The sequence below is a fragment of the Macrobrachium nipponense genome, chromosome 24 (assembly GCF_015104395.2).
Source record: "Macrobrachium nipponense isolate FS-2020 chromosome 24, ASM1510439v2, whole genome shotgun sequence".
Taxonomy (NCBI): domain Eukaryota; kingdom Metazoa; phylum Arthropoda; class Malacostraca; order Decapoda; family Palaemonidae; genus Macrobrachium; species Macrobrachium nipponense.
The window spans coordinates 12526708-12553045 of record NC_061091.1 but is presented as its reverse complement, the minus strand read 5'-3'; the positions used below and the strand labels follow the sequence as shown (position 1 = coordinate 12553045).

General features: G+C 37.7%; 1 protein-coding gene and 1 long non-coding RNA gene across 10 annotated transcripts in view; one reads left to right on the top strand and one right to left on the bottom strand.

The window, feature by feature from the left end:
• LOC135205446 (uncharacterized) overlaps window positions 1–22759 on the top strand; it is a 28678-nt gene extending 5919 nt beyond the window's left edge. For 2 of the 4 annotated variants that reach the window (XR_010312537.1, XR_010312538.1), the window contains exons 2-5: window positions 9475–9705; window positions 10220–10345; window positions 21124–21205; window positions 22413–22759. This is a non-coding gene — a long non-coding RNA (uncharacterized LOC135205446). Of the gene's footprint in view, window positions 1–9474; window positions 9706–10194; window positions 10346–21123; window positions 21206–22412 lie in introns of all 4 variants that reach the window. The other 2 variants (XR_010312540.1, XR_010312539.1) reach the window with 2 other exon arrangements.
• The window catches only part of LOC135205445 (agrin-like), a 253618-nt gene continuing 232850 nt past the window's right edge, over window positions 5571–26338 (bottom strand). For 5 of the 6 annotated variants that reach the window (XM_064236037.1, XM_064236039.1, XM_064236035.1 and 2 more), the window contains 9 exons: window positions 26097–26231; window positions 25537–25780; window positions 19865–20029; window positions 19477–19608; window positions 18473–18591; window positions 18182–18263; window positions 17415–17807; window positions 17044–17233; window positions 5571–9691 (listed from right to left, as the gene is read on the bottom strand). In XM_064236037.1, the coding sequence (XP_064092107.1) occupies window positions 9392–9691; window positions 17044–17233; window positions 17415–17807; window positions 18182–18263; window positions 18473–18591; window positions 19477–19608; window positions 19865–20029; window positions 25537–25780; window positions 26097–26231 (1760 nt within the window). In that variant the 3' untranslated portion in view covers window positions 5571–9391. The remainder of the gene's footprint in view (window positions 9692–17043; window positions 17234–17414; window positions 17808–18181; window positions 18264–18472; window positions 18592–19476; window positions 19609–19864; window positions 20030–25536; window positions 25781–26096; window positions 26232–26338) is intronic. The other variant, XM_064236038.1, reaches the window with a different exon arrangement.

Below are 26338 nucleotides of genomic sequence, written 5' to 3'. Positions count from 1 at the left end.
CGATGCGAAGAGATGCTGCCTTGTCGCAAGAACTTCTCCGTGGCGCAAGTACTGAAGAAGGCAGGGGTCTGGTCCAAACCAGACCACATGCCCTTCCTTCTACCTTCGGGATATTGCCCACAGGTCCTTGGATCTTTTTCCTTGGGACCGTGGTGGCTGCTCAAACACGTTGTGTAGCGAACCCAGACCCTCGCAGGCTGAACAGCATCGAGTCCTGGTGTGACCGTAAGAATGGGATGAGTGAATGAGAGTGTGACTGGCTCCTCTTCCATCTTTTTCTTCCCCTCTACCTGTGGTTAGAGGGACCACGGTCGTCACTCTGCTGGATAAGGACAAGATGCAGGTGAGCTACTCAACAGAGCCCCATCCTATCCCTTTCACTAGGGATAGGAGCGTATATCCACCACTTCCTCCAACAAGGGGGAGGAAGTGGATGCCAGCTTGAGACAACCCATACTTTATGTTGCCTCTTGCAAACAGGAACAAGTTCTTGCTTGCTGGTACGAAGAGATACGCTTGCCTCTCTCTTAGTACTCGGCCCAGAGGTCTGACCATTGATCCTGCGGTGCACAACCCGATCAATCGGACAGAGGCTTGGATCCCTCCCTCGCTCTTACGACCAGGGAGAACATTCCAGGGATGGACGAACACGCCAGTCTGTTCATCAAAAGACTCAGATTCCTCCCACCAAGAAGTGAGTTTCCTTTCCTATTGTTAACTGGACCGATGGTTTGTATTACGTATCGAACAAATGAACAATTTGTCGAAAATTGCATTTTTCCTAACTATACAAACCTGAGGTCCTTTTACATATAGTCCCTCCTCATGCCACCCCTCACTCTGCGTATTTTGCATGGGCCAAAACAAAAGTGATTTGTTTACCTCCCAGTCGCGCGACTGTCGGACAAGCAGTTAACTACCGTTCTCCCCTTGTTCGAAGCTTACGACCGTTCCAGCTGCCGCTAGCTACTTCCTATTGTTAAAGGACCTCAGGTTTGTATAGTTAGGAAAAATGCAATTTTCGACAAATTGTCATTTCAAAAAGGTTCAAGATTGGATGGAGTCAAGAAAAGCGCAGGGAAAGTCTTCTTTTGCCCAGCCTCCTTCAAGACTATGCGGCAAGGCAGGCATTTGGTACGATACAGGCGAAGATGTCGGTTTAAGAGCTCCCGCATCTGCGCAAGGTGATTTTTCCAGTCTAGTCGACGCACCAAGGAGGTCTCTCCTTTCGTCAGCAAAAGTAGCGTGGACTCCTGCTGAAATGGACCACCATCTTAAAGGCCTTTTTCGGACAATAGAAGTGTTCAATTTCTTGGACTGATGCTTGGGACTGCTAGACACAAAGGCTTGTAGTCAAGATTCAATTAGCCTGGGGGAGCTATCCAGCGTTCTTGCGTGTATGGTTAAGGCCGTCAGAGATGGTTCAGAGGAATTGGCTTTGCATTTTTGTGCAGGGCTCTTAAAAAAGAGAGCTCTCTACTGCAAATTCACTGCGAAGTCAGTATCTCCAGCACAGAGGGCAGATTTTGCTTTTCTTTTCGCCCCCTCTCTCGAACCATCTCTTTCCCCAGGCTATGATTAAAGATGTAGCCGGCAGTCTGCAAGAAAAAGCTACTCAGGACCTCTTAGCGCAATCTTCTAGACGTCCTGTAGTTCCTTCGACTTCTGCAAGAACACAGTTTTCCAAGAAAATAAAGCCCTTTCGAGGTGGGGCTTTCTCGAGACCTCCTCTTCGAGGAAGAGGCCTTTCCAGAGGTAGAGCCCCGTGTAAACCGACAGGTAGGAAATGAGAATGTAGTCCTTCAGACACCAGTAGGAGCCAGGCTTCAGTTATTTGCAAAAGCCTGGAGAAAGATAGAGGCGGACACCTGGTGGCTCAATGTCATCAAGCGAAGATACAAAATACCATTCCTGAAGCCGCCTCCGCTGTGCACGACGCCCAGGGATCTATCACCTTCGTACCAGCTGGAAAAACAACAGATCTTGTTCGATCTGCTCGAACAAATGCTCGAGAAGAAGGCAATAGAACAGGTAGACGACCTTCAATCCCCGGGTTTCTACAACAGGTTATTCCTGGTACCGAAACAGTCGGGAGGTTGGAGGCCAGTTTTAGATGTGAGCAGTCTAAATCTTTTTATAGAGAGACAGAGGTTCAAGATGGAGACACCTCAGTCAGTGCTTGGGGCCTTAAGACAAGGCGATTGGATGGTGTCATTAGACATTCAAGACGCATATTTCCACGTCCCGGTTCATCCCCAATCGAGGAAGTATCTGCGTTTTGTCATGAAGGGAAGAGTTTTCCAATTCAGAGCTCTTTGCTTCGGATTGAGTACGGCACCAATGATCTTCACAATTTTAATGAAGAATGTGGCGAGGTGGCTTCATCTTGCAAACGTCAGGATCTCTCTATATCTAGACGACTGGCTCATTCAAGCATCATCGAAAGAAAAGTGTCTGAAGGACCTTCAATCAACCTTAACTCTAGCGAAGTCCCTGGGACTTCTGGTGAATTTCGAAAAGTCACAACTGATCCCCACACAGTCCATCGTGTATCTGGGGATTCAGATGGATTCAGTGGCTTTTCGAGCTTTTCCATCCCAGGGACGTCAACAACAATGATTAGACAAAATATCAGTCTTCTTAAGGAAAGAATCATGCTCGGTGAGGGAATGGATGAGTCTGCTGGGGACCATTTCCTCGCTGGAGAAGTTTGTTTCCTTGGGGAGACTACATCTCAGACCTCTCCAGTTTTTCCTGAAGGAGAATTGCAAGGACAAAGAAAATTTAGATGCAATTTTAAGAATTCCGAGAGAAGTAAAGGATCACCTAAAGTGGTGGTTCGATCCTTTAAAACTTTCGGAAGGAGTATCCCTCAAACTTCAGAGCCCCGACCTAGTGTTGTTCTCTGACGCATCCACCATGGGGTGGGAGCATACCCACTAGGGGGGGGAAGAAGTCAGGCACCTGGAGAGGGAACAGGTGTACTGGCACATAAATCTCAAAGAACTATCGGCCATATACTTGGCTCTACAATTTTTCGAAGACAAAGTCTCACACAAGATAGTTCAGATAAATTCGGACAACACCACAGCTCTGGCATACATCAAAAAACAAGGAGGAACTCACTCTCGATCATTGTTCAACCTAGCGAGAGAGATCTTGTTGTGGGCGAAAACGCAAAACGTAACAATTCTGACGAGATTCGTTGCAGGCGTGGAGAACGTCCGTGCGGATCTCCTCAGTCGGCAAGGTCAACTGCTGCCGACCGAGTGGATTCTACATCAGGAGGTGTGCCAAGAGCTGTGGAAGTTGTGGGGACGTCCTCTAGTAGACGTCTTTGCGACATCAAGAACAAAGAGGCTTCCGCTGTACTGCTTCCCGGTGCTCGACCCGGGAGCAATAGCAATAGATGCCCTTCTCTGGGACTGGACAGGGATGGATCTGTACGCCTTTCCCCTGTTCAAGATCCTGGGAGAAGTGATGAGAAAATTTGCGACTTCAGAAGGGACGAGAATGACGTTAATCGCCCCTTACTGGCCGACAAAAGAATGGTTCACAGAGGTCATGTCCTTCGTAGTAGACTTCCTGAGGACACTGCCTTCGAGGACAGATCTACTCAAACAGCCCCACTTCGAGAGGTACCACAAAAACCTCCCCGCTCTGAGTCTGACTGCATTCAGACTATCAAAAAGTTGGCGAGACTGAGAGGTTTTTCAAGACCTGTGGCAAGAGCTATTGCCAATGCAAGAAGGGCTTCCACTCTTGCAGTGTACCAATCAAAGTGGGCTACGTTTAGGAGTTGGTAAAGAAGGAAGGGCATTTCCTCTACCACGACCTCTGTGAGCCGAGCCAAAAAGCGGACTTTTTATTTTACCTGAAGAACGACTTGAAGCTTGCGGTCTCGACAATCAAAGGCTACAGAAGTGTGTTATCTGTAGTCTTTAGACATAGAGGAATTGACTTGGCAAATGACAAAGATATTCACGATCTATTAAGCTCTTTCGAGACTACAAAGATTCCTCAACCTAAATTACCGTCTTGGAATTTGGACGTAGTCCTTAAATTCCTAATGTCCAGTCGGTTTGAACCGCTTCAAAATGCATCGTTAAGAGATCTTACTAAGAAAACTGTTTTCCTAACCGCTCTGGCGACGGCGAAGAGGGTTAGCGAAATTCAAGCTTTTAGCAAGCATATTGGATTTAAGGGGCTTAATGGAGTCTGCTCATTAAGCCCGACATTTCTAGCTAAAAATGAGAATCCTTCCAACCCTTGGCCCAAAAGTTTTGAGATTAAGGGTATGGTGGAAATCATTGGACGAGAGCCAGAGAGAGTCCTGTGTCCTGTCAGGGCTCTAAAGATTTATTTGCGGAAAACGAAGGAATGTCGAGGTCCTTCTAACAACTTATGGTGTTCGGTCAAGAGACCAGAGTTACCTATGTCGAAGAATGCTCTGGCATTCTTCTTGAGGGACACCATTAGACAGGCGCATTCATCTTGCAAAGCAGTGATATTAAGCTGTTGAAAATGAATGCCCACGAAGTGAGGGCTATATCTACCTTGGTAGCCTTCCAAAAGAATATGGCACTCAATGACATTCTGAGTGCCACTTTTTGGTGCAGCAACTCTGTGTTCGCTTCACACTACCTGCGGGATGTGAAGACGACAAACGAGAACTGTTATGCGCTTGGACCATACGTCGCCACAGACACTTTGTTGGGGGCAGGAAGTAGCACTCATCCTACCCTGTAGAAAATGGGTAGGTGAGCTTTTTAAAGGTTTATATTGATTTATGGTTGTAAGGTCGTCCGCCTGAGCCGGACTTCCTTTCCTTTAGCCTAAGTAATGTGGGAATTAAATTTGTTAGGCTGGTCAGGTGGTGGTTTTTTGCTTCGTTGACCTCATAGTATGGTCAAAATGGTCTAATCACATTGTGGTCACGCTCCCGTTGACAGATCATCTAGAACTCACCTTGCTGGAGACTAGTAAAGCAATAGCAGACTTGGGTAACAGTAATCACGAAGTCAACTATGCTAAAGGTAAGAAACCAAGATGTCAATCATCTGCATGTAATGTGTTTCCAAAATCCTTTTCTGTCTCTCCCTACCTCCAAAGGTGGGATTCAGCTATATATATATCTGCTGGGTAAGTTTCATGAACAAAATGATATTGTTAAGATACAATAAAGTTTGTTCATACTTACCTGGCAGATATATATAATCAAAGTACCTGCCCACCTCCCCTCAGGAGACAGTGGGAATAGAAAATCTGATAGAAAATGGGAATGGTTCCTGACTCCCGCCTCCCAGCGGCGGGAATGGGTACTAACCACCTGGCCGACCACTGCGTGTGCCGGGAGTTTTGAAATTCTGTCGGACTTCTGAGAAATACAGCTATATATATATCTGCCAGGTAAGTATAAACAAACTTTATTGTATCTTAACAATATCATTTTTAAAGTAATATGTTAAACAATAGTGTTTGAATAGATGGCTAGCCAAAAATCTTATCTGTCAAAGAGCTGGCCTACACATGGTAGAGGTTAATTAAAAAAAAAAAAATTTTTTTTGTCCTTTGTATTTTCTACAAATATGTGCAAACACACGGTGAAGTATCTACATAGATTCAATATTTCAACTGTAATAGGTTTAAAAATTATGACAATTCAAAATATATTTGTAGGAACATCACATTTCTCAACATGTAGATCTTTTAAAATAATAAATAGCTTAGGTTGCAACAACTGGTTAATGATTTGTTTTGACCATCTTTTAAGAAGTATTCCCATCACAGTTGTTATTTCTAATTGATAACAAAATTTAATAGGCAATGAAGCACTCTTGAATTAATGTTCTTATTTTCAAGTACTGTATAATATTGATTTCACCAGGCAACAACAAGATACAGTTTAAACAGAATAACAATTCTGTGATGCCAGCACTTCAAAAAAATGCTTAATTGAAGGTTGTGGAATGTGGATTGGTATTCCTGATAATGGAATGAATAAAACTTACATAACATATTTGGAGAATTAGATATAATACTAGCTTTAATTAAATAACCTGGTGAGTTTGCACAGACCTACAACTTGGCACGTCTTGTAAAAATTAGATATGCTAGGCTCTCTATTTCTATCATACAGTATGTACATAGACACTCCTGGAAGACAAGTGGGCCCCCTTTCGTTTATGTACACATATATATATGTATATACTACACAATATATTTACAAACATATAAACACATGCCCCTATTTGTATGTACTGAGTTTTAATGTAGATATACAATATTAGTTTGTATACATATACATTTTTTGTTTGCATGTATGGGTTTGTAAAAACCTCAGTGTACAGCACTTCACTTTCTTATAAAAATATATACATGTTTACTGTATATGTATAAGTATAGACTAAAATGTATGTTTGCATACATGTATTTATTGTATGCACACACACCCAGTATATACAGACATACACGTATTTGTGTATGAATGTATATATACAGTATATGTATATACATTTTTACTCTCTCAATTTAAGCAAATTTGTGCAATATATACTCTATACATTTTATAGTGTCTGCATGCATATATATGTACTGTACATATATTCAGTTTCATATATACATGTAAATATTTCATTTCCACACAACTTGTGGACTGAAGTGCCAGTGTCATTTAAAGTTATCCCATTGAAGTTCTGTTATTGCATACACAGTGTGGCATGCTGTTACATTTATGATGAGCTATAAAATAGTCATTGCATACTAAAAATCTTATCTCAACATTAAATTTTCCATAATCTGACCTTTGGCAAAAATGAACCAAGTTTTGAATGTACAGTTTGAAAGTTAAAACAAATAACAGGAGTTTACAGTTATACTTCAAGCAAGCTAAAAAAAAAAAAAGTAAAAATGTGGCAACATTGTTGCGGACTGTCATGTTCTCCAAACATATGTCTTGTAAAAAGAAAAAAGAAAAAAAGTCAAAATTTCTCTGGCCACACAAATAAGAATATAGTTGTAATTTAGACTAAATTTCATTTTTTAACTAAGGTTAAGTCCAACATTCAGTTATCAAGGAAAAATCTTAGTACATTACAGAATGAACAGAGATAACAAAGTTCATCAATACATAACTGAAGGATACATAACATGGAATTTATTGTAATGTTACATTCAACCCCTCCCTGTAGACTGAAGACATTTCAGGGTGCGTATACTCTTAAGAACATTCGAATTTAAACCTTCAATATTTTATTGCAAATTTAATGTCCATCTTCAAAATTCCTCTTCACAAATATATTACTGACATACTTAATATGAGGAACTTCAGTCTATAACAGTGGTACAATGATGGCTAAATCAGAATTAAGGTATCCTAAGACAAATACCTTTTTTCCTAAGCTAACAAAAACATTTTGATTTGATGAATAGTTCATGTGACAGTTACAACAAATTATACTTGGTAGTATTTCATTTGTATCTAATAGCATTAACTGTGTCCCCACATTGTCCATGAATGTAGTTATTATATATAACTTACAAACTACAAACTTAATATAAATATGGATGGAATATCATGACTCTCACATTAAAAATTATTTCTGGTAAACACGCTCTTCATACTGATGACCTCCCACTCTTACTTGAAAACTCTATGATGGGTAACTTTATGGACAAACAATTATGTAATGGTTACATTTTGGATAACAAGTACCGTATGTTACATGTAAGAATACCACAAAAATAAAAAATTGGTCAGAGAATTTCCCTTGTTAAACTTTCATAGTTGTGGGATGAAATTTAGTATGTATTCATGTAACATATACAATTGGGTATTTACAAAATCTGAATAGGAAACACCATTGGTTATTTGGTTAGTACATAATAACAGTACGTATTAATATTCTCAGGTGTAAGTAGATAAACCTGTCAACTCCCCTAGTGAATGACAAAGGCAAGCATCTATGATACAAAGTGAATGTAGCCAAGATATTTCCAAAAATGTTAAGTCTCACAGACTGCATGTAAGTCAAATGTTTAAAGAAAAATCATTAATTTTTGTGTTCTCTAAAGCAGATGCAGCTTCAGCTGCATTTGCTGTTGGAAAATTTGAGGTAATGAAACCATTCATTACGTCAGCAGAAGGTAAATATTGATATTGAATAATCTTAGAAACTTATCATGTATGTTGATTTTTATTGGAGTTAAGTATTACTGTTTTGCCAAGTTTACTGTTCTCTTACAGAATAAGAAAAATTATAGATTAATATGGAGAGTGATTTTCTGTCCTGTAGCATTTTCACATTGTGTAGTATGTAATGAATAATGCACAGAGAAGCTTTTAAAGTTGTTAATTATGGTATTAGTGTTTTTGAAATATGAGAAGTTTGATCAGACATAATTTGCATAAAGACAAAAGAGAATGTTTTTGTGTGTAGTTTCATTGTAAAATTGTCTATATGTAGTCTGGTGAGCAGTACTTACACATACTGGATATTAATTGAGAATGAAATGAATAGTTACAATGAGATAGTTTAACTTTGAACATATTAAGTACTTAATACAGTATCTGATAGTATATGCTCATGCACATTGAATATACTGTGAGACTTGGAAAAACAGCAGTTATAATACACAAAACTCTGTGCCTAGATGTGTTGTCTTTATGATTACCTTGGGGTTTTTGTAAGCTAACATTTCTTTCCTGACAATTCTGCCTCACATTTCTAGGCCATCACATACAAATATCACTCATGTCAGACATACACAGTCATCAGACAATATGCCATTCAAACATTTATATACAGCGAAAAAAAAAAGTTTGCATACTTCTATACAAGGTTATTCCTTTATTCTGAAACTTCAGTAAAATGTGCTTCTGAAGAGATGTGAGTATGGTTAGATCAAGGCATACTCAAGGTAATACAAAACGATCATATTCCAGGATCCCCTTTCCACTTCAGATTTCTTAATGTCAACTGGATTTTGGATGTCCTTCCCACAGCCCTTACGATATGTCTTCTTCTTTTCTCACATCTCAAGTTGTTAGTACTATGTACAAAGTATTTTTTATCAAGTTTTCATTACAATAAATGTTTTACTGTGGTCCATGTTAAGCAAGTTTGTACTGCCACTTTTTACAAAGACCTTATTTTTATCCAGTGGTTTATATATCTATATATATACACACATCCATACATACACACAAATTCACATACAGTATGTATATATTCTGGGACATGTACACAGTACATATACTAACTGTATGTACTTATAATGTGTGCTATGGTTTTGTTACAGGTACTCTATTTTTTCTCCTTTTTTCACATTAATAAAAGATTAAACGTGAAAACAAAAATATATTTATCACTATATCCATTTAACATAGCTTTCACCGCATTTCATCACAAAATCTGACCTGTTGTGAATCACCATGAGTCACAAGATTTAATTCCCGGTTCTCTACTTGGACAGAATCAATGCAGCCACGAAAACCTTGGTAGTAGGCATGAGGCAACCCATCAGGAACATTAGGCGAGCCTCCAATCCAAAGTTTACCATTTGTATTTAAGGTAGTAGCACCTTCTTCAGCCACTCCTTTGACTGGTCTTTCATTATCCACCCTGAGAACGCCTAAACGTTTCCTTCGGTGAGCTACTAGTGTGTGCCACTGACCATCATCTACCCGCACCTGTTAAATGAAAGGTATGAAAACATTTACATACATACTTACAAAATGCACAAACATACCAAAATAACAAAATGTGCACACACATTACCAAAATAATAAAGGTACATTTATATTTTAGGTTTCCTTACTTGACACCAAATAGTGATAAACAAAGTTTGAGGTATCTAATTAGGTTATTTAGTATGGAGTAGTATTTTATATGGAAATGAATCACAACACTCATTAATCCAATAAAGTCAAGACTGCTTATGTTTTAGAGTAAATTTACTGTTATTTAAGTTCTTTTGTCCTGATTAAAAATAATACTATATTTTCTAAGAAATTCTTACCACTGAAGTTTTATAAAAAAAAAAAAATATAAGAACATAAATGTAAGTATTATTACCTATAAGCCATAACCTATACTTGTTACTCTAAAGTTTAGAATTACCTTATGAAGTTTGTGAAATTGAATGACAAACTAGTGTTAAAGAGAAAATATACATGATGAGTCTCCATTACAGATAAATTCTTCCGTCTCCACTACAGATAAATTCTTCCAAGAGTGGCTGATTCCCTCCAGTAAGTCTTAAGCTTTGCATTAAATGGTTATTCTTTGACAGTCTTGCACATCATGGCATTTAAAGGAAGCAGAAAAGGATTTTAAGTAAGAAGGTCAGTTTTTTTTTTTATCTTTAATTGGTTTTACAAGTGCTATGCTAGCTTTGACCCTTTCTTTTAGTTCTTCATCCTTGGCGTATGATGACAATTTGTACCTCTTTTTGGTTCAACATCCTTAAGTCAAGTCTGTTTTGTGACTTTCTTCCTTTGCCAACAATTTAATCTTTATCATGCCAATTGTGAAATATGGGTACTGTGGCTTTTTTGTAGCACATGGTTATAGGCTATTAGTCTCTAATCAGCATACTGTGTTCCTAAATGCTCCTTCTATAATTTTCCCATGTTTGGTTTCCTTCAGGAGCTCTATGCTCAAAGAGCCTGATCATCCTTAGTTTTGGGGTAGACTTTGGACTAACCTGTGAAAGCTTCAGTTTTAAACTATGCTACATATACCATTAGGAAGGTGTTAAGGTCCCTTGACATTCTCTTCACTGCACATGCTGAGCTTTCATTTGATACTTGATATAAAAAATATATTTACTTTAGTCCTTTCCTTCTGTTAATCTTTAAAATATTTCATAAGGAGTGAAAAGAGAAGTTGTTCATACGCGAAACAAACCTTTGGTCTTAACAGTATGATAAATGGTTGCAGGTGCACAATAATATAGCTGTGTGAGGGTTGATGGCTCTTTGATAAATAACAATAGCTTTCGAACCCTGTGCTAGGTTCATCCTCAGTCAAGTGGACATTGTGAATAAAAATTCTTTGAAGTAAACTTGTGAACAGGACCATTGCCAATGGTAGTACAATTCCACAACAAAGAACGCAAATGAAGGAAGCGCTCAACAACCGAACTCTGTAATTCCATTGTTAATATTAGTATTCCTGTTAGCTATTCTGCTAGAATGTCTTGTGAGCTGTAATGATGCTACATGGTGTTATCCTTGTGGCGTGGCTCTTGGTTGCTAAGACCTAAGGTCCTACATGTTGTATCCTGTCTGAGGGAGGAGAGCAGAGCAGAAGAGGAGGCAGCAACATGCAGAGGAAATACAGAGCTTGTCTTGAAATTGAAATTCATGTAAGGATATGAAAATTGACTAATGGGTCTTCCCCAACAAATGACTTGTTACCTTAAAAAGCTACTAAGTTTATGGCAGCATTTTATAGTAACCAACTCATTTGTTGGGGAAGACCAATTATTCAGTTTTTATATTCTTAAAAACTTCATTGTAAATTTTAATTTTAAGACAAGTTCTGTTTTTCCTCTGCCTGTTGCTGCTGCCTCTTCTGCTCTCCTCCTTCAGACAGGATATAACACGGGACCTTACGTCTAGCAACCTTGCAGCCACGCCACAACGGGAACACCGTGTAGCATCATCGCAGCCCACAAGACTTTCCAGGAGAATAGTTAAAAGGAATATGAATATTAACAACAGAATTATGTAGTTGGGCTGTTGAGTGCTTCCTTCATTTGTATTCTTTGTAGTGGAATTGGACTACCACTGGCACTGGTCCTGCTCAGAAGTTTACCTTGATGAATTTTTAATCAAACATTCACTTGACTAAGGATGAACCTAGCACAAGGTTTGAAAACTATTGTTATTTACTGAAGAACCATCAACTCTCACACAACTATATTATTGTGGACCTGTGACCATTATCATAATTTTCGACACAAAATAGGATAAATCTTCTGGTGTCAGCAGAAAAGCGGTTTAAAAACAATAATAAATTGTAAATGCTAGTAATATGTGGCTACTGACATGTAGTTGAGGTGAAAGCGAGTCAAGAGGCCACGCATGAACCTGGTGATGTATGTATGTCTTAAACTGCCTTGGAGAGCAGACGTTTGGTTTGCTCTCCTTTCCAAGCTGGTTTTAAACCTAGTCCCTACTGCTGTTTCATATATTCTATCAGCCTTAGAAACCCTGTTAGCGTCAAAAGTGTTTGTCCCAGCCTTCCAGGATTCCTGTGTTCACACTTCCTCTAGGACAGATGCAACTGGAGTAGATGTGCTTCCAGACTTATTCCTACTGCTTTGTCATCAACTTGTTGTTTAAGATTAAGCCACCCTTGTGCTGGCATGGGCTCTTGCTCCTGGAGCATCCTGTAAAATGTCACCAGCTGTTTTATGTATAATGCTTCCTCTTCCTTCTCGGGGGGAATACTGCCCCTTCAGGTCGAGAGGGGCCAGCTCTGTTTTGTTCCTTTCTTAGCAAGTTTGTAATTTTTATTTCTCTTTCAATGATATATTTACTGACTTGCCACTCAGTAGGCTTTAGTGTGGAGTTTTTCTCCCTTTACATATATCATAGTTCTTATTTCTGTAACACCTTCTAGGTGTGTGGTTTGATGCAGTTTTTTTTAAATTTCTTTATTCGTTACACAATACTTTGTTTCAACAATTTCTGGTAATGTGGTAATGTTTTAGTCTTTCAGGTTTGTGTGGTTTGGAAAGTTCGAGACTTTAAAAGTAAATATTGCAGACAAGGGTTATGTGCAAGGATTTGTCTTAACATAGAAGTTTTCCTCAACTTAATCATGAATTTTGATAGTGGAAGTTCTAATTGCCTTGATCCTGACTACTTGCTGAGGACCAGTCAGAATTTTGTCTTGTCTTTTTCCTGTTATTGGGGTTGGGTGGGTGGGTGGGTTGAGTCATACAGCTCGCTCCCTTCCCTAATCCCTTACATATTTATGATCTGTACCTCCTCTCAGGATGGGAATTTTCCTTCTCATCCTGAGGGGGAAGGCATATTATTTGTTCCTTTTCAGACTCTGTTTGTCAGCCTTGCTTCTCGCCTTGAAGTTAGCTGTGAACCAATTTGCATTAATTTCCTCTCCCAGAGTGCTACTTCATAATTATTTGCTTGCTTGTTAGTTTTGTGGTGGCGTATGGTGACGTCATGGTTAGTTCTTATGACAATATAGTTCTGATCGATCACTCTGCCTTTCAAGAGAACACGACCAGTCTTCCGCTACCTCAGGCATTGGATTCTTTAGGAAATTCTTTGCTTTTCTTCACGTACTTGTAGGGTGAGGCCCTCCAGTTGCTGTACTCACCCTTACAAGTCAAAGAAGAGATCCTTTCGTCATCATCATCTTGGCCTCCTCCTGTCCTCCTCTCCCTCTTCAAGCTTAGGTTTGTTTTGTCATGAGCTTTTCTTCAAGATCCTGCAACTCAGAGCTCCAGGCGCATGATTTCCTTGGATTCAGCAAGTTGGAGAGGTAACTGGGGTCAACAATACTAGTTCTAGGATATTCCCAAACTAGTATCTTCTCTCTTGTTTCTTTGGCCACTTGGGTAGAGGAAGCAACCAACCTCTGTCCTGTTCGTGGCTTGGTAGCTCGTTCCTTCTTCAAAATCCAAGACTTACAAGGTTTCTTGCTACGCTCTCTTCTCTTTGGAACTCTGATCCAATGATTCTTTCCAGATATAAGTACGTATTGGTGAAGACTCTACAACATCCCAGCCAGAGTGATGCAGTTTCTATTTCATTGGATGTGTGAGATTCTGGACATTCGGAGACGTGTTTCCAGCTTAAGTGTTGACGCCTGGATGCTCACATATTTGTGACTTAGTCACATTGGTTCCAGATTTATATGTATGCATTTTCCCAAGAGCTATGTCATCTTCTTAATCTCAGTCCCAAGTCTCCCCTTCACGTACTCGTTCCTGTGGAAGATGATCATTGTCTGTCTACCTCGTTAGTCTCTCATTTTCCTTCAAGAAGTTCTCCTTTGTTTTACATCTTGTTCACCTGCTAGGTTCAGGATTTCCTTGCTTGTTGCTCACATCTACGGATGTGTTGCAAGTGACAGCCGCAATGATGCTCACATTTACGGAAGTGTTTCAGTGAAGGCTGTGATAATCATGATGGACATTCTCCTTTAGCTAATCGTGGTTCAGAGAGAGGTCATCTTTCTGCAGTTTCCAAGAAACCAAGGTGTTCTTACCTCGTTCTCCTAGGAGGTCCTAGGTTTGTCTTCCAGTCAGTGGTTGTGACTCATCAAGGCAGAGGTATCGTGATTCTCTTTTTCCCAAACGGTGTCATGTGCGTTGTTGCACGTCCATGCATGTGACGTCATGGTTGAGACTGACGCATTTGTGACTAGACAGCTGTAGATCATATAGTATGCATGTGCAATACCTTTTGGTTATGTTGGTAATGTCTTATGAACATTCCCTTGGTGGCGTCTGATGGACATTCCATATCTTCTACGTATGAGATCGAAGCAGATCCTTGACCTAGCCCATAGCCATTCAGCATGTCTGTGCAATGCCTTTTGGTCACAGCAAACAGCTGATAGATGTTCCATGTCATCTCCATAGGAGATCGATCTTCCAACTGTTGCGTCCTTCATAATAGGTCAATGAATTCGTTCAGTCAGGTCTTCATTGTGGGAATTGACAGTCTCTGTGTTGACCAGAGGACTTCAACCTTTCTCAGGTAGGAAGAATTCCTTGTTTCATTGTTTATTTTCAATTTGGATTGTTCATACGAGGATATTGACCTAACATTGACTTTGTCACGAGTAGTTACAGTTACTGTTAGTCAATAGGTTGGTTCCTTTACACTGAAGTTCTGTGGAACCATTCTGCCCTACGCTTGTTTAAGAAATGGGATTCAATTTTGATTGTACAAGGCGTTTTCCTGGTGTGAGTAGAATTATTTTCTAACTACACGAATCTACTGGTTAGGCACTTGAGATTAGACCAAGGAGATTAAGATTAAGGAAGGAAGAGAAACTACTTCCCCATTACCAACTTAGCCTTGCCTTGCCTAAGTGGTTGGCTTCTTAGCCTAGCTTAGCTAGTTTGAACCTAACTTCACTGATTTAGCCTAGCCTAAGTGGTTGAGTTCTTAGCCTAGCTAAGTTCAAACTTGTCCTTACCGCTTTAGCTTAGCCTGAGTGGTTGAGGTCTAGGTCTAGCCTGATGGTATAGACAGGGTCGCCTGTCTATACCATCAGCCTAAGTGTTGGAGTTCTTAGGTTAACCCAGCTGGTTTGAGCTTATCCTTATCAGACCTGCTTTTCAATATCCCGAAGCATGTTCTTCAGCTTCATGACTTCTGCTAGAGGAAGTCTTCTTGTTCTTCAAGAGGTTAGGTTATGTTGGGTGCAATTCCTAAGCCTAGCTTTATTATCCAAGTAACCAGACCAGTACTGTCTCAATATCCTAGTTGTTCTTGTCTCTGCAGGTGTTACGATGTGCATTGTTCTTGTCTCTGCAGGTGTTACGATGTGCATTGTTCTTGTCTGCAGGTGTTACGATGTGCATTGTTCTTGTCTCTGCAGGTGTTAAAATGTGCATTATTCTTGTCTCTGCAGGTGTTAAAATGTGCATTGTTCTTGTCTCTGCAGGTGTTAAAATCTGTTGTTTTTGTCTCGGCAGGTGTTAAGATCTGCGTTGTTCTTGTCTTTGCAGGTATGAAGATCAGTCTTTACCGTTGCACTATGTTGCTCAAAAACGTCACCATGGTGGTTCCTTAGTCAAAAGGGGATGTGGCATATCCTTTAATCATAGGACATCTCTGACGAGTAGCTAACTAAACTTATGTCGTCATAGGGGATGTCCTCTTAGAATGTCTCCTCTGTTGGAGGTGCACATTCCTTTGGCAGCACAAGAATATCTTCTCCATCTAGTGCAATTCCTTTGACAGTGCACAAGTTGACAGTTGGGTATTCAGAATGTATCTGCATATTATCATAGAACATCCCTTTGGTTTATCCTATTGTCTCTTATGTCTAGTTGGAGAAACCCGCATTAGACCTCTTTGCTACATGGTTCAACAAGAAGCTTGAGGTATGCTGTTCAATGGTCCCAGATCTGTTCGCTGGGACGGAGGACTCCCTTCTGCGTACCGGGAAGAATCTGGGCTAAAAAATCAATATGCAGCACCCCAGACTGGGAAAATTCGAGGTCAGAAAAAAAAAACATTGATGGAGACAAGCCCTTGTTAGACCTCTTTTACAAGAAAATCATAAATTTATACAAAGCATTTTTATTTTTTGAAATTATAATTACATTACATACAATATCATGACGGATAAGAACTAAAATCAGTAACAAAATCCGATATTTCTGTGGAAAATTACAATTATAAGTGAAATACTATCATAAAAAAATAAGAACTAAAACCAACAGCATTCCCTGGGTATATTTATGAGCAAATACAGACAGGCCCGGTTAACAGCGACATCAGTTAACTGCTATCCTGTTTTATGGCGTTGTCTAGCGATGCTGTTAACTTGATTTTTTGTGCCGATTTCTGGCTAGCAGCACTGATCTTTGGTTAGCAGCGCCGACATGTGCTGTTAAGCAGGCTTTTAGAGCCGTTATCGCAGAGTGCGGTTAAGCGGGTTTTTAGTGCCGTTATCACCGATTTTCGCTTAGCAGCATCCTCTCTCACTCTCACAAGAAGTCAAGTAGCTACACAAATGACTCGTGAGATGCCTATAATTGCCAAGCTAAGCCAGTCTGAAAGTTGCCATAAGTAAATTTATGGGCTATTGAAATGACGGAACCTCTTTCATACCTGATTTTGCCAAATTGATGGTTTATAATACCGACACTCACCAGGAAGTAATCTGTCCACCACAACAACCTGTTACTGTTTTACTCATTGAGGGTAGCTATCCATTAAGGGTTAACAATAATAATAGTACATCCTGATAAAATAAGTGACTTCAATAATATCAAGTCATTAAGAGTACAGTTATGCACTTTTTAAATTGTTATACATACCTTTGATCTGATTATAAGAAGTGTTTGTTGTTTTCCGAGATTGAAAGAAAGTTCTACATAACCACCATTAATAGTTAAGGCCAAGTAATCACCGATGATTGTGGAACGTTTGTTTAACCACACTAACAAACCATCAGAGCTTGTTGCCCTGAAGCGAACCTTGAACTGATTTGTTGTTTGGCCTCTTTTTCTGAAAAACATAAATATGGATTAATGAAAAGTGATTTTGTGTTCGTTGGTGTTTAGTAAGGTCTGAAAAATTGAACAAGCAAGTTTTACAGTATAATTGCTTAAATATCACAATTGTGAAATATTTAATAGAAATCAATTTTGTCAAGGAAGCTAAGCATGCGGTTAGTAGATTAGCTCACCCGTCTAACTCTTCCCCCTCGGTTACTCTGTTAATGCTGTTATCTAACCGTTCTTCCTCAACCAAAGTATCATCTTCCATCATTGTTTCCAAACCACTATAGTAAACCTGTTCCTCCAAAACAGTCATTATTTCATCATCTTCATATAAAGATAGTATTCCTGAACCAGTTTCTTGCTCTCCTGTTTCTTCTTCTAGTCTTCCTACTTCCTCATCAAGTGTTTCTGTCTTGGCTACATTATTTTCTTCTTCATAATCTTCTTCTTCCTCTAGGAAGGCAACATCATCTTCAAGGTCATAGTCAGTTGGATAGGAAAGATCGAGTTCTGTCCATGGTTCCGGGAAATCATAATCTTCATATTCCTCTGCTGTTAGGTTGTAGTGGGTCAAGTTTCTGGTGTGCAAAGGAATGAATTGGCAAAGGAATAGAGGAGACGGATGATTGCGGAAATTTCGGTAGGCAAAAGGTAAAGGAGTATGAATTGTTAGATCAGAGGATGTTAAAGGTATTACAGGAAGAATAAAAAAAAAATGGTTAGTCAAAGCATTCTTCAAACTCCTGGGTTATGTATCAATTAAAGAATGAGTCCTACGCTTGTGAAATAATGATTATCATACAAAGTTTACTGTGAAGATGTTAGTAATGTTAACATGAAGGAAAGTTAGGTGTGTAAACAAGTTAGAGTTCAGGGAATGTTTTCACAGTGAAATGTAATTTAATAGAACTATTGCTTCTAAATGCCAAACAGGAAGCAGACTTTTACTTACATTCTGTATACCATGTTAGGGAACTTTAGGAATGTTTTCCCATCAAACTTGACTGGTTTCATCATTTCATTTTCATTTATATCTGTTGAATAAAATATTAAAAACAAGATCTTGAACATAAATTTTAATTGTAATACAGATACATGTAGTATATCAATGTTTAAGTATTATTTCAATGCAGGTGATGATTTCCACTACAGTAGCTCAAATTTTACAATACTACTTTAAAACCAGATTTTCTATATGTTAAGAATATTGCATACAAAAAATATAATGGCAATGAGTACTTACGTTTTTCACAGAATTTGCCAGTGTAAGTTGCTGGACATTTGCACAAAAACCGGCTGAGGAAAGGTTGGCACACACCACCATTATGGCATGGGTTTCTTAAGCATGGTGGGCCTCGATATCTGAAAAAAAATTAAAAATATGAAATTCTGAATTCCTTAAACTTGGAAAAAATACATGATAATTATCAACAGATAATTAGGTGTAATATTCTTGATAGTCTTCTTATGTTTTTTTGGATAAAAATACTTGGAGACTGTTGGGAGGTGCTGTTAACAGGAATAGAGTAGTATACTATACTGCAATATCCATGGTAAATTGCAAACTATCCTGTGCAAATCAGTTTGCTACCAAAATTCAATAGCTTGAAGTTCCCTTGACAGATGTACTGTACTGTATCAATAATTGTTTTCATCAGTCATGATAGCTTTTCTGGTACTATTTACATACTTGAGATATTAGGATACTGTATCAAGTTTCTATTAAAGATCTTAATGTCATTCTGTGGTCTGTTTGATAAGCCTGTATGTAAAGAATAACTTGCGAGTACTGTAGTAACAATGGAAAATTTTGGCAAGTCAAATGGATATGCTGCTGTCTTATATGGAAGGTCTACTAACCCTTTTTACATTCTTAACCTGAACAACACTACAATATTTGTGGGGTCGACATAGACACCTGCATATGTGGTTTCTTACTATAACAGCTCAAGTTTATTAATTTTCTTGTAATCCTTGTACGTAAAAGAATGACTAACCAATTTGTTTACACAGAGAATGCCAGTCATAGGGGTTGCTAGTTGGGTCAACTAGATTGGGATTTCTGGCCTAAAGTTAGTTGCCAGTTGGGTCAACGAGACTGGGATTTCTGGCCTAAAGTTAGTGTCTTTTTATACTAAAAATATGTATTGATTAGTAGGTAAAAGTCTACATATGGGCATCAGGATTCAGTGAATAACCTGGAGGCTGATATTTACTAATCTCCCCCAAAATTAGTTTCAGTCTTACCTCTTCACACCTCGTGCACCCCTAGCACGTTCATCCAGATTGTCTAAGACCTCAGAGTTGACGAGCAATCTTTGAATAGCACCATTTAAACCCATAACTACTCCAGAGTCTTGATGAGCCATCGTGTAGTTCCTAAGAAAGATTATGATGTTAGAAATAAACTTCTCAGTTACAAGGTAAATTTACTTGAAGCAACAAAAAACTTGTTCTGAAAAAATGTCAACACAAGATTCGAAAATTTTTATGTGAGGGTACAAAATTGCAAAACTTTTAAAGACTGGGGTTACATTACGAAAACTGATAACATACCCCATCATACAGTGAGAGAAAATACCAAAATAAAAAAAGCAACAAATCTTTCAAGATTTCAAGCAACTTGTTTACATACTCTAAACCACCAAGGTAAAGAGGCAGGTTGAGGTTGAGTTCTGTCAGTCTTGGGCCACTTTTCCCCCGGATTTTTCTTCCTCTGTCGAGCTGAAGTATACCACGCCTCTTCTTCCTTCTGACTCGCACTACATGCCATGTGTTCAGCGTAACTAGATCTGGACTCCTGTTTGACGAGATACAATTCCGATAATTCTGTTGACATATTTTGCCATTTTATATTCTGATCCAGATCCCCCATTGTATACTACATAAACTCAAATACTATTGCAAAATTACTAAAATGATTTAAATATCTATTGTATTTATTGTAGCACTTAATCTTAAAGAAGCTGATGATATTACAAATATGTAAAATCCCCAAACATTTATTTCAAGAATTGTTAAATAGTATTTACCATCATCTCTGTAAAATTTTGTATATCATGCGCAACCGTATTTTATTTTTACATATAAATTTGTTTTTTTATGTATATTTATATATATATGACACTTCCTTGTATTAGGCTAACAAAATATTTTTTTCTTAATATTCTGGAACTATTAACATGGACAACACAACACAAAAATCCAAGCTGTAAATAGAAAAAAATATTAAGCACAAAATCAACAAACAAAAAGCATTGCATTGAAAAATGTGACAACTTGACAATAACAGTTAAAAAATGATGAACTAAACTACCGGCACTTGAGTAAACTGATGCAAAATAGGGAACTAAGATCAATATAGGTTAATTCAACACAAGCAAAAGTCAATGTGTGGTAGTAGGTGTTGGTGTAAAGTACATGGCAAATGATGGAATATATTTAGATAATATTGACCAATGCCAATTGTTTTCATTGACTCAAAGGATTATGACTTTAATATCAGCTGCACTTTGCTGGCTCAGTATATACTGTCTTGTTATCTGAATATATTCACCAGTGATTGTACAAGGACAATTAATTGTTGCACTCAACTTTCAAAAATATTCTACAATTTCACTTCACACACAATCTTTGGTGGTTTTATCTCACTAAACTTCAAACGTGATATCAAGAACTGGAGAGAACTCATACTGAAGAATATTCTATTGGCTTACTGAAGAATATTCTATTGACTTAACACAATCAGTAGTGGTGACAAAAAGATAGTCTCAAATTTCACAATCATGTGTCATGTCAAACAATGGAAAAGCATGCATTATGATACCCACAATACATTTAACTGACTGTGTTGGTGCAGTACATTTTTACTTCATTTATAAACCATATTTACAGTATCAATGATGATGACAACAGCAAGACCGAACTATAATGAGTTATGGTGATGTCACTAAATCATTTTGTACCTAATCGTAATGTGAGTATATTCTATAATACTTTTATTTTCAACTTATACTATTTTATATACGACATATTTTATATACTGCTTCCTATTAATTAATTTTCTTGACCCATCTTCCTCACAATTTAAATCTTTTATTTTTGGTGATAATCTTTATATATAATAGACAGGGCATTCTTTGATACTGTGCATATCAGTATCACTATCATGCAAACTTCTCTCAGTTTAAGTGTAATACAGGTATTAGAATCCTGTGTTGTCTTTATGAATTATGTCTGACCATTCCCCATAGTACTGGCATCCAAGAAATTTTTCATGCGTCTGTAACACAGAGGTAGACTTAATAACAGGAAAGAAAATACTGATTTTTTGGAGTACCCCATTACTAAACATGAACCGGAAAGAAAATATTGATTTTTTGGAATACCCATTCCTAACCATATCCTCTGGGAATTTGTCAAAGAAAGGCTTTAAAGCTTTGTTGTCTGTCTTTCATAATTTTCAGTACTAGTAAAGTTCTGTGTCTGGCATAACTAGTTTAAAAAGGTACCCAAATTAAAATGGACCTCTCATGGGTTCGACTGAAAAAATATAAGCCATTTCACAAAGGTGCATATTTATGCTATCTGTGTCTTTCTAAAACAAAAATAAATAAATAAAAATAAAGCAAGTAACAATTATGAACACGATAAATGTTCATTTTTTGATTACCTGGAAACTGAGTCTGAATTTGCACCTTATTTACTGATGTGGTTAGGTTCCAATGACAAACTATCTTAAAACAGTGTAACCCCTACCATTCAAACCTAGGCTAAGCCTTTTACTTTAAACCTTATTTGTATATCCCAACCTTTATTTGTCTGCTTTTACAAATAATCTAATCTTATCTCTTCCACAAAATCACTCTCATAAATAATTTGCTGTACATACCATAAATGTAGTCTTTATTCTTTTTCTACTACCTTTCAAGTCTTCAGCTGTGCTATACTACTTCACAAAATTTTATAACTGACATATCTGGTATCAGAATGCTTTTGAATTGTTTTGCTGATGTGTTTCATGGATGTGTAAATTTAATACCAAACAACTGCTTGAACTTTTACAGTCTTGTGCCCTTATCTGCTATATTGTTTCATAATTTAGATGCCATTTAATTGTTAGTAAGAATACAATTTTCTTAACTGCTGCTGTAAGGTGACTAACATAATGTTTTGTATTTCAGTTATTGCTCTGCCAGGCCAAAGGATAACCTTTCTTCTCCCAAGCAATTACATAACACCCTTCGTTGGGGTTAATAGTTCTCTAATGAGGTTAATAGTTGTCCAACTGGTTTTTTAGAAGATTGATTCCTTCAAACTAAACTTACAATTTTTCCTTTGCGAACTTTCTCCTCAGGTCCTACTCCTAAAAACTTTTGTTTCAGAAACTTGCTTCATTACTTCAAAGGGAGTTGGAACCCACCCTTTCACCTATTTTTGCTCCCATCTTCAGTACGAAAAGGGCCTTATAATAAAAAAATAGAAGTCCATTGTATTAGCCTTATCCTTAAATAAATGCAGATTACATGTACCTGGGTTATCAAAGTCCTGTCACATCCGTTATCTATCTCAAATTTGCATATAAACTAATTTTTTTCCCAACGTCACTAACTGTGTAGAAGTATTTCGCCAGCATTCTCTTGTGTTTGCTTTTTAAGGAATTCTAAATAATTAAGTATGTATGGATGCATGCTACTTAAATATAAATTTACATCCACTTTTTGATGCAAATCTTTCCACAATAAAGCCTTGTCACAGGAATTCCAACACAACTGAGCTCTTGATTGATATAAGCAAATGTGTTGATATCTGCTGTATTTACAAAGTGCAAAATTTCTAGTTGTGCCTGTGTATCTATATGGGTGAGGACTGCATAAATAAAGTGAAAAACCAATTATGTACACCACGGGAACTACCACTAAATATTCAAAACACTTTTTTTATAGCCTTAGACTGAGAAAAATGGAAATGCTGTACCAAGGAAGTGCTGGGTTTTTCTGAATAACTTAATTTAATATACGTATACCAATTTTTCTCAAGAGAAATAATCGATTAATGTGATCTGTACTGTATTAGCAGCTGCTATAATACATGACATGTCTAATAGTACACACTAGGACACATCCTAATTCTCCAATCATTAACTTTTCTTTATCATGGGAATGTGTCTTGCAAAAATTAAGGCACAATTTCAATGTGTTACCAAATACTACAGTACCTACTGTTACTAAATGTATTATGTTATAGCTACCAAAATTTTAAACTGGAAACTGAGCTGTGATATAGGCTGTATTTTATTTCTCCCAATTTCCTAAATGCCTTAAATTTAGCAGCTATGTACTCAAATTAACTGAATGAGAACAATATTCAACCAAACTTATTACTTTGCTCATTGGAGCCTGTAGTCTAGGGCTGAATTTTATCTTGTTTAATTTCTATTCCCTCATTTCCATTCATTAACATATAATAGAAAGAGGAAAGGGAGCAATTTAGATGGCCATACATGTGAAGATAACTAGGTACATATACACAGATGGAAGAACAGAGTAAAATGATACCAAGCAAAATTACTGGATTTCCAAAGGTAGATGAGATAATGATGAAGGAGGCATGAAGATGTCCTTGACACTATCCCAAGAGAGAAAAGTTATGCTACAATATCAGCTGGGCTCCTTAGGGGCACCAGGAGAGATGGAAGACCCAGACTTACTATGGGCCCCCTGGCCAAAACGATCTTTCATAACTTTGGATGATCGGAATGCTGGGGGGAGAGTAAAATGGCCTTTGCTGATGTACAGTCCTGTTCAAGTTCAGGGTTGTCATCAGTTTATCATTTTCACTTCATTTCTCATTTTTCCATCTAGCCATACTTTCATTTCAGCGCTGAATGATCTTATAGGTCCCAGCGCTTGGGCTATGCCCTAAATTCCATAATCCATCCAGACTTACTATGATGACAATTATGAAACAGAAAGCTGGAGACAAATGGAGCTTTGTGGGAATGAAAGCACAAGAAAGACAAGAGTGGTGAAATTTCATTGTTGTATGGCGTGAGAAGCAGTGTTAATGAAATGTAAGGACAAATAAGGTCTTGTTAACTTGAACTCATGTTAATTTATGAAACACATCAATGATTTATCAAGTGGTGATGTATCATTTCTGTCTAGAGTACTAATGACAACTTATCTCTCATTGCTGAAAGGGTTATATCCTAGCTCACAATTAAAATAACAAGAGTTGTTCCCATGCAGAGAGCTGATTATTTCTGTCAAGAAAGGGTTCCTAGCTAATCGTTACAAGAACTTAGCGCTTAATCAGTAAAGTGAAATTTTCCTCGAGATGGTCATCTTGATTTCACTGCTTTTACTCCAAAGGCTGATTGATATTTCGAGGCAAAATTATGTCTTTTCTTGGAATAAAAGCCTAATTTTTATTAACAACAATATTGAACTTTTATGAAAAAGAAAATAGTGTATGAAAAGATGTACTCTGAATTTCAACAACAGTTCCTTGTGTACTGAGGTGGTTCGTCATAATTTTCAGAAAACATGTACCTTTCATAGGCTGAAGTAATTTTGTTTTTTAAAATAGGTATGTTTTAAATATTTCTGAATTGAGTTTTAAATTAAAATGATCTTCTAGTCTGCAATGTAATCTGGGTATCACTGATTTGTAATTTTTCCAATTTTTAGAATTATCACATTTATGGCTCATAGCATAACAAAAAAATATGAGAATGGAAAACCAGTCTTCTGTACTGTATTTACAGAAAAGTTTGTTGTGTGAAAATGTTCAAGTTCAGTATGAGTTCACACACAGTGAGACAGATTTTCCACAAGAGAGACTTTACTTTTGTGCCAGAGTAAGTTCAGGAACAAAAGTGCTATTTATTGACTTTTTGTTTGTTCATGGTGCTCACTCTGACCTGATGGTTTTACCACTTACACCAGTGGCCCACTACTTACTTCAGCCTGAATCTGAAACAACATATTTATAATTGGTGATTCTATGTGATAAAGCTGATCTAATGTGACATCAATATCAAAATAGTAGGGCATGGTAGTGAAACTTTTTACTGTAGGTATTATTCCAAATTTAGAGGTACTGTACCATGTGTGTCACTATTAAGGCAATTGATTAAAGATCACTGTCCACCACTATCATGCCCCATTCTCATGCCCAACATACCCCAACAAATATTCAAGAGTACAATGTCTAAGAATAAACCTATAATGCAGCTTATTAAAATACTGGAACTGAGTCACTAAAACACTAAACTCGCTTGGATAATTACTACTTTATACTTACACAAGACTGGCGAGTCCTGATCCAAGATTGTAAGTGAATTCGATGTGTCCATTACGAAGATTGAGGGCAATGAAATCATTTCCACCCCCCATTTGCCCATTGTATAGCAAAACACCATCTGGAGATCTAGTTAGAAACCAGATTTCAAGGGCAAAAGACCTCCCAACATTTTCCAGTGTTGGAAGTTCGAGGTAGGAATCTCCATCAAAGTCGGGAATCACAACTTCTCTGAGAGTTCTGTCCACTGAAGAACACATTTCATTACTGTATGATTACTCCTGACAGCAAGAAGCTCTTCCATCTTTGAATGTTTGATCATTTAATGAATATATGACAATAAAACCTGACTAGTGAAAAATTATGAATTTAAATTTTATTGGTAAGCCAAAATGCTATTTGGTGTTATAACTTTCCTCATTAGTGCTGTAGGCTGATTCTTCATACATACAATCTGAACATCAAAATTGTCATTAAATTAACAAAAACATAAAAACAACATGGCCCACAAATATGGTGAATAAAATCTTTAGCTAAAAACAGCTTTCTCATCATTAACTTACTCTGGTCACACAGTGTTCCTGTTCTACCTGGCGGACATTTGCAAAGAAAGCCCTCAGAAGGAAGAGAGACACAAGTGGCACCAGCTTGGCATGGTTGGCTTTCACATGGATCCAACCTCACCTCGCAACGTTCTCCTGCAAGGTTTTCCAATAATTTTAATTTTAGACTTAATATGTATCGGGGGGGGGGGGGGATTACAATAGACACTTTTTCATTAAGGCCTCACAACAGTTTTACAACT